The sequence below is a fragment of the Cetorhinus maximus genome, chromosome 11 (genome assembly GCF_964194155.1).
Source record: "Cetorhinus maximus chromosome 11, sCetMax3.hap1.1, whole genome shotgun sequence".
NCBI lineage: Eukaryota > Metazoa > Chordata > Chondrichthyes > Lamniformes > Cetorhinidae > Cetorhinus > Cetorhinus maximus.
Window position 1 is genome coordinate 75866507 of NC_135889.1, and position 12669 is coordinate 75879175.

At 47.2% G+C, this 12669-nt stretch overlaps 1 protein-coding gene across 1 annotated transcript in view; it reads right to left on the bottom strand.

Annotated features, from left to right (window-relative positions):
• The window catches only part of itgb6 (integrin, beta 6), a 137503-nt gene that overhangs the window by 69538 nt on the left and 55296 nt on the right, over positions 1-12669 (bottom strand). The window contains exon 8 of the mRNA XM_078552246.1: positions 4974-5069. Coding sequence (XP_078408372.1) covers positions 4974-5069 — 96 coding nt within the window. The remainder of the gene's footprint in view (positions 1-4973; positions 5070-12669) is intronic.

Sequence of the window (12669 nt, forward strand, 5' to 3'; positions counted from 1 at the left end):
ATGATTATATGCTCTTTGTTTTTTTTAATTAAAGAGATTACTGATAATTAGATTCTGATAAACCACCCATTGGCCTGAACAACAGTCCAAGTATCTCCAGATGTCTGAGGTCCAGTGTCGCAGGAGACTCCGCCTCTCCAGGGACACAGTGTCAGCAATATGTCATATGCTAGGACCAGAGATCACCTCCAACTGCATGAGCAGCCACCCCATGCTGGTGGCTTTGAGGGTTACAGTGGCTCTCAACTTCTAAGCCTTCGGGTATTTTCAGGGCTCAGTGGGGGATCTGCTTCTCAATCAGCTGCACACAGTTCCATCAAGCTCTTGACTGATGCTACCTTTAGACACGTCCGCACGTTCATCCACTTCCGGACAGACAAGGCGAGCCAGGTGGAGAGAGCATGAAGCTTTGCTGCGATGGCTGGGATTCCCCCGCGTCCAGCGTGGAATAAATTGCACTCACATGGCCATCAAGGCACCAGGTGAGCCTGGAGCTTTCGTAAACAGAAAGGGGTTCCACTCAATGAATGTTCAGACCGTCTGTGACCACAGGACACAGATTCTCCAAGTTTGTGCCCATTACCCTGGAAGCTCACACGACGCTTACATCTTGTGGCACTCACAGGTACCAAGGCTGTTTGTGGCTCCTGCATGAGTGGATGGATGGCTCCTGGGTGGCAAGGGCTATTCCTCGAAGAGCTGGCTGATGACCCTGCTCCATCACCCAAGAACTGAGGCCGAGGAGAGATACAACAGGAGCCGTGCCTCCATAAGGGCAGTGGTGGAGAGAACCATCGGGCAGCTGAAGATGCACTTCAGATGCCTGGACCGATCAGGGGGAGCACTGCAGTATCCTCCAGAGCGTGTCTGCCTCATGGTCATCGCATGCTGCACAACCTGGCTCTGGCAAGGGGGTACCCACTGGAGGCTGAGGAAAGCAAGGCAGCTCCACAGGCCACAGAGGATGATTCAAGTGATGGCTCAGAGGAAGAGCCTGGGGAGGCACAGGTTGAGGACCTTGAGACAGAGGACAGGAACCTTCATGGAGTCAGGGACACCTGGGATGTTTCAATCCAGTGAACCTTCTGCTAGGCATCAAAGACATTGATGCCTTGTCAAGCCAATGGTACTGTCTCCTTTGCTAACAATCAATAAATGAGAACCCAACACATTATATCAGCACCACACAACGCCATGCTTTTACAAGCCTGTGTTGCATCTGGCATCTATTCAAACCATCCAGTTAACTCAGCGCATTTAAATCAAATAAATGTTTATGTTACATGAACAAACAAAGAACAAACAAAGTGTCCATCCCTAACACAAAAAAATTAACACAAAAAATGTCACCGTGATATGCCCTGTTGTGCTCAAGGCACCTTCAGCTTACGTCTGCGGGTGCTGCGTTTTGATGCCCCCCCACCCTTCGCTGTCAGTAGCATTGGAGGCAGCTGCTGACTCTGTTGTCCTGGTAGCCCCGGTGACCTTGGCGGCTATTCTCTGGCTGCCGGAGCCTGAGCAGGCTCCATCTGGGAGGGTGCATCCAGCCCCATAGCTGGGCACTCTTCAGTCGTTGCAGCATCATCAAATGCAGCAGCCACTAGCAGAGGGGCGGAGGAGCTGGTGCCCTCGTCCAGAATGCCCTGAGAGAAGCCCATAGAGACAACAGGTAGCTTGTCTGCCAGCTTGAGGTGTGTTTGCACCTCCCTGGTCACCATTGATGGACGGGCATCCAGCAGTGAGATTAGGTGCCTCGTCCATTTCTCACACTGGCAATGACCTCTTGAGGCCATTGCCTGTGTAAGGGCTTGCAGGTCTGAGTGCAACCCCAGGAACCCCTGAGCATGCTCCTGAAGCTGCCTCTCCATGAGTGTCACTCACTCTCTCCTTGGAGGAGGCTGTGTGCTCAGTGTTAAGGGTCAACTCAGAACTCATGCTCTGAATGGACTCCTCCATGGCAGAGACCATGGCATGCAGACCCTCATGGATCTCCACCAATTCTCCCTGCGCTTCCCACTGGACATCCAGCATCTGCCACCTGATGGACAACTCCTGAGGCTCATCATCTGCCTCGGATGCAACATGATCCTGGTCTCCAGCTGTGCTCCCACTGTCGGTTCCCTGGGACCTCTCTGCCTCTGCCAGCTCCTCATGTGAATGTTGATGTGCCCTCACTACTGTGCATTACCCGGGGAGCTGAATACTTAATAAGTATCTGAGCTGGTGTCTGGTTCAGTGGGATGGTGTGTCGCTGGTGCAGGTGTGATGTCTTCCTTGGAGCTCAATGAGGGGTTCTCAGGGTCGCTGCCGGCTCCTGTGGATGGCACATTCAATCATCATAGTCACTATGCATGCTATGCGGTCTGAGGAGACAGTGTAGACGTGCTGTATGGTGCCATCTACATTGGAGCTTCAATGGGCTCTCTAGCTACGACAGTTCCGTTTCTGATGAATGGGGCGTGTTACATTTCCAGTACCCACTGCACACGCATCCGTCACCTGCACTCTTACCTCCAAGATCCCCGCCTCACTGTGACCGGAAGAGCAAGCTGGCCAGTGGCGTTCCAGCTCCAGTGCATTGCTCTTGTGCTTCATGAGGATGCACAGATTTGGCATTCCTCCACCCGTTCTGTGGTGCTCTGCAGCGTTGACTGCTCTTCTCCTGACAGGGGAAAATAGCCTCATTATTGTTCCCTCTCCCTGAAGGTCCTTTCCTGGTTTTCAGCTGCCCTCCCACCCGAGTATTAGGTGGGCCGTGACACTGTGGCAATCTCACTCTGCAATGCATTGAGGCCAGTCGTGTTGACATCCCAGCCTTTGCAGGGCCGGCTTAAGTGCCAGTTGGCATACTCTTAGACCCCTGAATGTTCCAAGTAATGGGCACCCAACTAAAGTTCTCCACACAGGTCGATGCCAGTACTGCCCTTACCCTTGCTGACCACAGCAGATCATGTAACCTTTTACGGTACTGAAGCCACGTGCGGCGCACCACATGTGCCTGCTGACGATGGCTACCTCTGTCCAGTCCTTCTTGGTCAATTGGGGCAGCCTTCTCTTGCCATCCCTGGGCATTAGGTTATGCCGCCTGTCACTGACCTCCTCCACCAGCACTCCCAGGCACTCATCTGAGAAACAGGGGGCTGAGTGCCCAACCAACTTGCCCTCCCACCTTCCATGACCACCAGGTGCTGAAGTTATGTCTGCACATCAGGACATTTGTTGGATTGCTTCCAAACAGCTCCCTCAGCCTCCCCAAAACTCTTGGCAACCTTCAGGAAGCTGCCTCTTCTGTTTTTGAACACCCCGCTGGGTCCTCATTGGACCTGGCGCCCAACACGTTCCCACTCCCGCGCACAGAAAATACATCCGGCAGTCGGGTTTCACGCTGGGCAGGCCTTAATTGGCCACCCAGCATAAGATTGCATTCACAGCGCGAACTCAGCCAGGAGCGGGTTTTACACCCACTTCTGGCCATGCTGGCTTTGGACAGCACCCCAAGGGTAGAATTCAGGCTATTATATATTTTGATGAAAAAATTATTTTAATGTCCAGCGTTAACAATTTCTCAGGAATTAAAAATAGTACTGGATATAGAGGATTAGAATATAATAGTCTTTCACTGCAATTGCCTGGTCTTAAAGTCCAACCCAAACTGATCTGATGAATGTCTCCTTCGTTAGCTTGCAGTTGTGTGGGGAATGATTCTGGTTACCTGAGCTTAATTTTTTTGTGGTCATGGGTCCACAAGGCAAAAATTTCCCGACTTACAAACTAAATAGCAACAAGTTGGCAATCTCACAAAGTACACAGGATGACTGGTGTATTGGAAAACGGCACTCACTACAGTTGAGGGGTCTGATTCTGTGTTTGGTGTTAAAGTAATTACTGTGTGGAGTGGAGGGAAGTTTATTATGCACTTCACACATGTTATAGGACTTACTGACACTGACACGAGTTATCAGAATAGAAATGTATTTAATTTCCAAAAGCCAACCCCCATCCAAAACATAAAGCAATGAAAAATTAAATCAAACAAAACCTTATTAAAAAAAATAAATTAGTACTTGTTCATTTACAATTCCTGTGCCATTGTGCAAATAATTGATCTAGATTTTCTGCTCAAATTATACTAGCACCTCAATAAACTCAAACTTCAGGAACTGCACTGTTTAGCCCACACTTTTTCTGATTTCCTGTCAAAATTGACAGGGAATATATAATACGTCTACCCATATGTGGGCAGGCATACTGTCATATAATACAAATGATTGAAGTACATCAGCTAGAGACATTTCCATCATCTCGTCCCTGGAAACGCTGAGTGCAAAAGACATCTTTGCCCTTCAATACAATCAGTTGCATTGGCTCAGGTGCAATTTTTTTTCAAATTTTCAGTTTTACTACTCGCCAGACTACATTGCAGCACTCGAGGCCTGCTGCAGAAATCATTGACTGCTCTGGTAGATTCCAGGAAGCCTGCGTGAGAAATGAAAATTGCCCTGAGGCTAGAAAACTAGCTAAAGTCAGGGGCACAGCCTTATGGTGGGTAGAAGTCATGCAAAACCAAAGATTACATAGAATCAACGGCAGAGACAAATGATTTGATCCAACTGGTATATTCCAGTGTCTGTAACTCCACATAAGTTTCCTCCAACTCTAATTGCCTCTTCCCACCCTCCCTCAACATCCTATTTCCTTCCCCCTAATGTATGCAATGCACCATAAAAGTGGAAAATTCCAATCACTACCTGCTTTTCCATTACACTTCTGAATTGTAGGCATTCAATGCTGTATCGGTACCAAAGTATCATTCCTTACATTGCACATCATTCTTCTTTATCAGACTTTAACTCAGTTTGAAATGTAAATTCATCATTCTGCTTACAAGACTCCAGAAATTTTCTTCAAATAAATTGTTTATTCAGCATTGAAATTTCTGCAATTCTTTCAGTTATAATATTGAATTAAATTACCTTGTATATATCCAGCTGCTTAGCTGTCACAGCAAAAATCAGGAGGATATTATTTTCCACAAGCTTTTCTATTAGTTGCCCAAGTGAGGGATATTCCTACAAATATAAAGTAAAAGATAAAAGGTAAAATGAAAATATTTACGTAATTTACAATGCAAACATACAAAAAATAATGGACAGAGAAAAGCCCATTGCTCCATCCAGCATGTCCCACATAGTTGTGTTACCTCAGGCATTACAGAGAATGCACTCCTCACCCACCTGCAGCCATGTAATCCCTCAGAAAGACAAAGACTTAGATAAAAACCCAAACCAATTAGAGAAAAAGAAATGGAAAATTCCTCTCCAAAGCCATTAGGCAAACAAAATTAGCCTAAGAGATCACATTGTTCATGATTTACAGAACAGTCACCTACCTCTTGCACAAGGTAATCTCTGTCCCCTGCCAGGAACAGGTGCAGCTCTCCCTTGTAGGTCATTAGTGTTCACCACACAAGTTGCCAACATGTTCACAGGTCCATTATTCTCTCAGAAAAGAAGAACTGCCTTACTTCTAACCGAGTTCTACTTTTATGTAATTTGTAAGCATAACCTCTGGTCCCCCCAAACCTATTCCTTTGAAATAATTGCTCTAAGCAGAAACTAGGTCATTTTTTATAAACTTTGATCAAATTACCCCTAAATCAATGCTTTTCTGATGAAGATCCAACTCATTGAGTCTATCAGGGTAACTAAGGTGTTTTAAACTGGGAACTGGTTTTATGCATCATCCATAATCTTGTGGTCCTTTGGATCCACAAGACCACTTCCAACATGGCTTAGGTTCCATCCTTGAGCCCCATGCATTTGCTCATCTACCATACCACATATTGTCATTATTATTTGTAAGAATGGTGTCAATTTCCATTTGCATTATATAAGCAAAAATTATTATTACAATATACAGCAATAATCTGCTTAGAATATTAAAAAGCTGACAATGGTTTTACTTCTCCACCATCACCATTGACTCCATGACAGACAGTGTGTTGTTCAGGCAGTTGTCTGGCACAAACTTTTGGACAAACCATTACTTTCTCCTCATTAAAACTGTCCCCATTAAAAACTACTTTATACTTTTTACTGAAAATCCATTTATCAGCAACATTCTTCTTCAGTCAACCCTCCTAACTCTATAATAGGAGTATACCAGGTGTAGAGTTTCGGAGAAGAGTCATATTGGACTCGAAACATTGGGCAGGATTTTTCAGTCAGCATGCCTCAGGGAGATTGAAGCACTCTTTCGCGCGCATGCGCAAAAGAGTGCTGGCCCCCACTCTCCCTCCTCTCCCCGCCCACACAGGTAGCACTGAGCGCTATGACTCGCGTCTTATGCTGGGCGGGCCGTAATTGGCCCACCTACGTAAAAAGGCGATGCGGAGCCGATCACGGGTGGTGATCGGCTCCACGACCGCCCCTGCCCACTCCTGCTGAGCCCGCTTGAAAAATTTAGGCCATTAACTCTGTTCCTCTGTCCACAGATGCTGGCTGACATGCTGAGTTTTTCCAGCATTTTCTGTTCTTATTTCAGATCTCCAGCATTGACAGTATTTTGCTTTTATTCTATACCAGGTGTCATTTCCATCCTGGGATGTTTTGCCTTGTGAAAGGCATCATAAAAATGCAACTTGTTACAAAATACAGCAAAAATATATATAGTATATGAAAAACTTATTCTTGATCCTTAAACATATTTAATGAGTACAAAACTAATCACCTACACTCCTTGAATTTGGTACTTTCCATTCAAAACTGGAAGAAAATAGATTCTCAGAAATTTGAAGTCACATCATCTTTAGTTTGAAATAAGGAACAAGACAAGGGACAGAAGGAAATGCAGCTCTGAGTCATAATTAAATTTCCCAATGCATGGTTGTCACAAAAGCCACAATGGTACTTGTGACGCAAAGCAACCTTTGAATGAGTCAAGAGTCTGTATTTATTAAAGGTAGGGACAGATTGCTTTTGGAATGTGCTTAGTTCAGGTTTTGGTAAAATACTTCAACTATTCACAATTTGAAATCCAAATAAAAATTGTTGGAAAATCTTTACACTTTTAGTACTTCCACAGACTCTTTATGACTGAAGTCAAGTATACTTGTACCAAATATTGAAAAGTCTGTGAGGTGTCTGTCTGAAAAATCGTTTGGCAAACTGATTTTACTTTAGAAAGGGATAAGAAGCAGATAAGAAGGTTGCAAAAGGACTTCATTGTTTACATGGGGCAGAATTTTGCCCTCGGTGGGCAGGCTCGGCAGGGGCAGTTGGGAAGCCAACTGCTGCCCGCGATCGGGGCTAGAAGGCAGTTTCGTGCTGGTGGGCCAATTAAGGCCAGCCCAGCGTGACAGGCGACTGGGGAAGCTCCGAGAAGGGCGGGCGGGGGCATGTTGTCCGCCGGGGGCATGTTGTCCGCCGGGGCCAATGGTGACCCAACGGCTGATTCAAAAGCGGCCCAGGCAGCCCCTGGAAGACTGCCACGGAAGGACATCTCCTGTATTCTCACTATGGATTTGAGTGCAGTTGGACACAGCAGGCAGGAGGGCACGTCGGCGGGTCAGTCGGCCCCACGTTTCTCCGACAAGTGCCTTGCAGCCCTCCTGGAGGAGGTGGCTTCCAGAAGGGACACCCTTGTCTCCAGAGACGAGGAGGAGGAGGCCACCACACCCCACGAAGAAGGAATGGGTGGAGGTGGCATCCCTAGTGAGCAGCCATGACGTGGTGAGACGCACATGGGTGCAGTGCTGGAAACGCCTCAATGATCTGTTGCAATCGGGAAGGGTACTGTGTTGACATGGGTCAGTGTGGAGAGCAGTTAAAGGCTGGCCATCCCCCCATGAGGTCAGGGGTGTTAGAGCATGAGTAGCAACTGTCAATGACGCCGGAGCTGGCCAAGGGGGTGAGCCCTGGCTGCTTGGACTGAGACAGGGCCACAAATCGGATGCGCCAAGCGACATGCTCCTCAGGTGGGGTTGGCCAGGCTGCAATGGCACTGCAGGTAGAGAGTGGACTAATCAATGCTCCTCTATCCTTTCAGGAGAAGACATCCCAAAACAATATTGAGAGGTCAAGTACTGGCGGGGGACGCGCACACCTCATCCTCACCTGCTGTGAGTAGGAGGCCCTGGAGCTCGAGAAGCCGCATGCACCTCAATCAACCGGCGATAGTGAGGTTGGGGTGTCAGACAAAGGTAAGGGTGCAGTGCAGAGGTGACAATTTCGGATAGTGCAACCATTCTAGTGTAGTCTCGATATTGATGTGAGACTCGAACCTAAAGTCCCATTGATAATCGAAAGACAACGGCACCGTGATGCAGATCTCCATTGTCTCACCAGGGTTCGGCAGCAGCTCCTCCGCCCCCCTGCCAGTATCCATTACATCTGATGAGGCTGCGGTGACTGGGAGATGCCAGCCTTAGCACTGGCCACTCGCTCCTAGCACAGGCTCCACGGGCCAGAGGACGACCGCCAAGGCCAACAAGACAGCAGAGTCAGCAGGCTCTCTCCAATGCCAGTGCAGCTAGGAGGGGAGCACCTAGACGTAACATCCACAAATGTAAATTTAAAGCACCTTAAGCACAAGACGGGCTCATTGTGGGTGTTATTTTGTTCCCCCATTTTGCTCTGAGTTTTTTAATGGTGTGATAAACAACACCGGTTAATGTTTAGTTCAGCAATGTATCACATGCAACATTAAATGAGATTTTATTCAGTGCTATTGGCCTCAGTATGCTTCATTTGTTCTGTAAATGCAGGATAGGCCATTATGTAATGATGGACGTGTGTCTCCTGAAACTTTATTGCACAGGCACAGAGTGTATGTATGTTGGTGGCCAAGGAAATGTTCCTCTCTGGGATCGAATATGGAGGCTGCAGCCCTGGCATGTGGTGGTGGTTTTTATTTGATAGGGTAGCTGAAGGAGCATTGGATCAAAGCATCCTGGGTGTCCCTGCCTCCCTAGAGGTTACCCAGCTCTGTGTCCATGCCCTCAGTGTTCTCCTCACTATGCTCATTCTCAGACTCACTACTGGACTCATCATCTGTTGCCTGTGCAGCTGCGTCAGCATCCTCTTCCTCCAGTGGGTTCCCCCTTGCCAGTGCCAGATTGTGGAGAGCTCAGCATGCCACCACTATTAGTGACACCCACTCTGGGGGGTATTGTAGTGCGCCCCCTGAACGGTCCAGCCATCGGAAGCACATCTTGAGAATACCTATGGTTCTCTATACCACGGCCCTCGTGGAGGCGTGGCTCCTATTGTACTGCTGCTCTGTGTTTTTGGATGCCAGAGAGGCATCATGAGCCACCTTTTGAGGGGATAGCCCTTGTCGCCCAGCAGCCATCCATTGAGCCGGGCTGGAGCACTGAAGAGCCTCGGCATTTGGGAGTGTCTCAAGATGTAAGCATCATGGGGGCTGCCAGGGTACCTTGCACAGACTTGTAGAATAAGCATCCTGTGATCACACACTATCTGCACGTTCATGGAGTGGAAGCCCTTCCTGTTGACGAAGGCACTGGGCTCATCTGCTGGCGCCTTGATGGCCACGGCGTGGAGTCGATGGCACCCTGGTCGTGGGAGAACCCAGCAATAGCTGCGAAGACTCTGGCTTGCTTAGCCTGGCTGGCCTTGTCCATGTGGAAATGAATGAATGTAAACGCACGCTTGAACAGAGCTTCTGTCACCAGTTTGACTCAACTGTGGACAGCTGATTGGGACACTCCACACAAATCCCCCTCTGACCCCTGGAAGGAGCCGGAGGCATGGAAGTTGAGAGCCACTGTGGCCTTCAGAGCCACTGGTATGGGGTGTCCACCCACACAGTCGGAGCTGATCTCAGGCCCTATCCTCTGACAAATGGAGGCGACGGTCTCCCTTGAGAGACAGCCTCCTTCAGCACTGCACCTCGGACATATTGCGGTAACGGCATCGCTGCCTGTAAGCCCTGGCAGCGGGATAGTGCCGTTGTCTGTGGCCCCTTCCACCTTGGACTGCCAGCTGGCTCTGCCCCCACTGTGCCTGCGCCTCTCCTCCCACAGGTCGTTCCCCTGGAAGCTGCATTGGGACACCTGGCCTCCTCTCCCTTCTGCCCCTCTCTTCCTCCTCAGAGGAGGTGCCTCCAGCAAAGACCACAATCCCCATTACCAGGGTAAGGGAAGGCTGTCTGATACTTGGAAGGGCCCACATAGTCTGAATCCTCCGGGGGCCTGGAAGACAACAATGAGACCTGAAATGAAGCCTTGAAATGATCAGAATGCAGCTCTGAAGCGAGACAAAGCTGACCAATTCACATAAGCAACCAGCAACACAAGATCTCCAAAACTCCTCATCACTCACATTGACAATGCTGCTGACCCTTCTTGTCCTGCCCATGGATGAGCTTTTGCAAATTGTAGCCTGCCCGTTTTGCCCGTGAGATGGCCAAAGAATCGCATGACTACGTAAATTCGGCGACAATTGGTGTGTCAAGGGCCTTAACTGGCCTCTTAATTAATGGCGGGCGCGCCGCCGTCTCCTGTGTGCACCTATCGAGTGAAATATCGCAAAAGTGCGCGTTGATGTCGGTTAGCTCGGCCGACATCAACACGCGTTATTTCACACTTGAGAGGATCAGGCATGCGCCTGCCAGCCAAGCGAAAAATTCAACCCATGAATATCATCTATCAGATTTATCAAAATATATAGATCATCTTTGTCATGTAAAGAATAATAATCTCAGGTTATCAATGTCAGTCCTGCATTAAATATTTAAGGAACAATATACAACATCATTAAATGCCTTTAAAACCTTGTATTATTTTTTATTTGTAATGGATGAAAGGCCTACTTTTTGGGTCTATATTAGAAGTTATGAGGAACATGGAAGATGAATCTTCCTTTTACTTTATTTCTGTCCTTATAGGATAATTGCAGGTTGAAAACCCACAGCCTCTCTCTCTGTGACGATCCAACCCTAATGTGCCATCATGGATACCCACTTATAACAATCTTGAAAAAGTTATTGGCCGGAGGTTTTCACAGAGCTGGTGGCCCTGCACTGGTTGAAAAGTTAGGGGCAAGCCTGCCTCCTCCAGCCCAGGAAACCACCATCAGTAGGCTCCGCGAGTTTTGGGGGGGGTGGGGTTGGAATTGGGAGACCGGAAGGCATTGGACAAGCTGAGGGGTGTGGTCCTCTGTTGGGCATATTAATTGGCCACTTAAGCCAGGGGTTCCCAAACCATTGGTTGTGACCCCCAGTGGGGTCACGGGCTCCAAGGCTGTAATAACAGCCGTGGAGCAGAGACTCTGTCAGCAAAGTCCTGGGGTGACTCCAAGGATGCATGATATATATATCCAATTATTTTTTTCCCAGTTCGTGGTTTGCTGGGAGGGGAGGGGCATGAACGAGCTTCACATAGACAGCCTCAGTGTCTGCCATGAGTGGGTCCAATTTTTTTTCTGACTCAATGTTTGTTGGGAGGGGATGGGATTGAAACTGTAATTGACCCCTCATATGACAAGGTTACATCAATCAATGGGAATCACAATTGGAAGATTTGAAGCCTCATTACACCCAGCGAATAACATTTTCACTAAATAACTTAAATATAAATTTTATATATATATATTTCAAGTTTGTGTGGACTTTAATAATTAAATATAAAAGGTTACTATCCTGTTGTTTTGTCTTATTTTGGCACCTTGCACCCCCAACCACCACCCTCAACAATTAAAAAACACTCTCACACTCAACATCTGAAGGCCACAAACACCCGCTCAACAACTCTCGTACCTCCCAAATTTTCACTCTGGAGTCACACAGCCTGAGATATTAAAATGTGAAAAAGTTTGAGAAGCATGGACTTAATGTATTCAATTGGCCCATGGGCAGGCAGGCCGCCTGACACTTACCCCTCTGCCGGTAAAATCCCAGCAGAGGTGGGTTACCTACCAGGTATGTCACCCCGCCCACCCAGCCATGCGACCTAATTTTATACCCTTTCCTGCTACCTGCTCCCAGTCTTTGGTTTGGGCTGGGGTGGGTAGTGGGGGGTGGAAGAAGGGGTATAAAATTCTGGCAATTGTCTCATCTAAGTATGCCATTCATTTTCTTTGCATAATTATAATAAAACATCAGTGGCAAGCATTTGTCTGCAAACTACTATGACTAAATATCAGAATAATTTTATTATAAATCTCATGGACAAAACTGAACTTTTGAATCACAGAAGAGCTATTATTAAGTATATCAGAGATACTGAAAGTGGATAATTCATGTGTCCTTGACAATTTATACACATGATTTTAAATATGCAGGAACAGGCAACTTTGATTCTACTTACAGGTATTTTCCAAAGATCACTGGATTCAAGATTGATCCCAGAAGACTCTAATGTAACATATGCAAAGGACAGGCTAATTATAGACCTGTTAGGTTTATGCTGAGTCTGGAAAAAATGCTCAAAAAATGCTGAAGGACAGCATTAGTGACCACTTGAGGAGAGTAAATTAATGGGAGATTCTTAGCAAGTCTTCAGCAACCCAAGATAATATGTAAAAAAGACTGATTTTTTTGATAAATTATTCAGGTAAGAATAAGGTAAAATAATGGCTATGGTTTGGCTGGAGTTAACATTTAACAGACGACTGCACAATATTCAAGACCATACAGGATGGAAATATA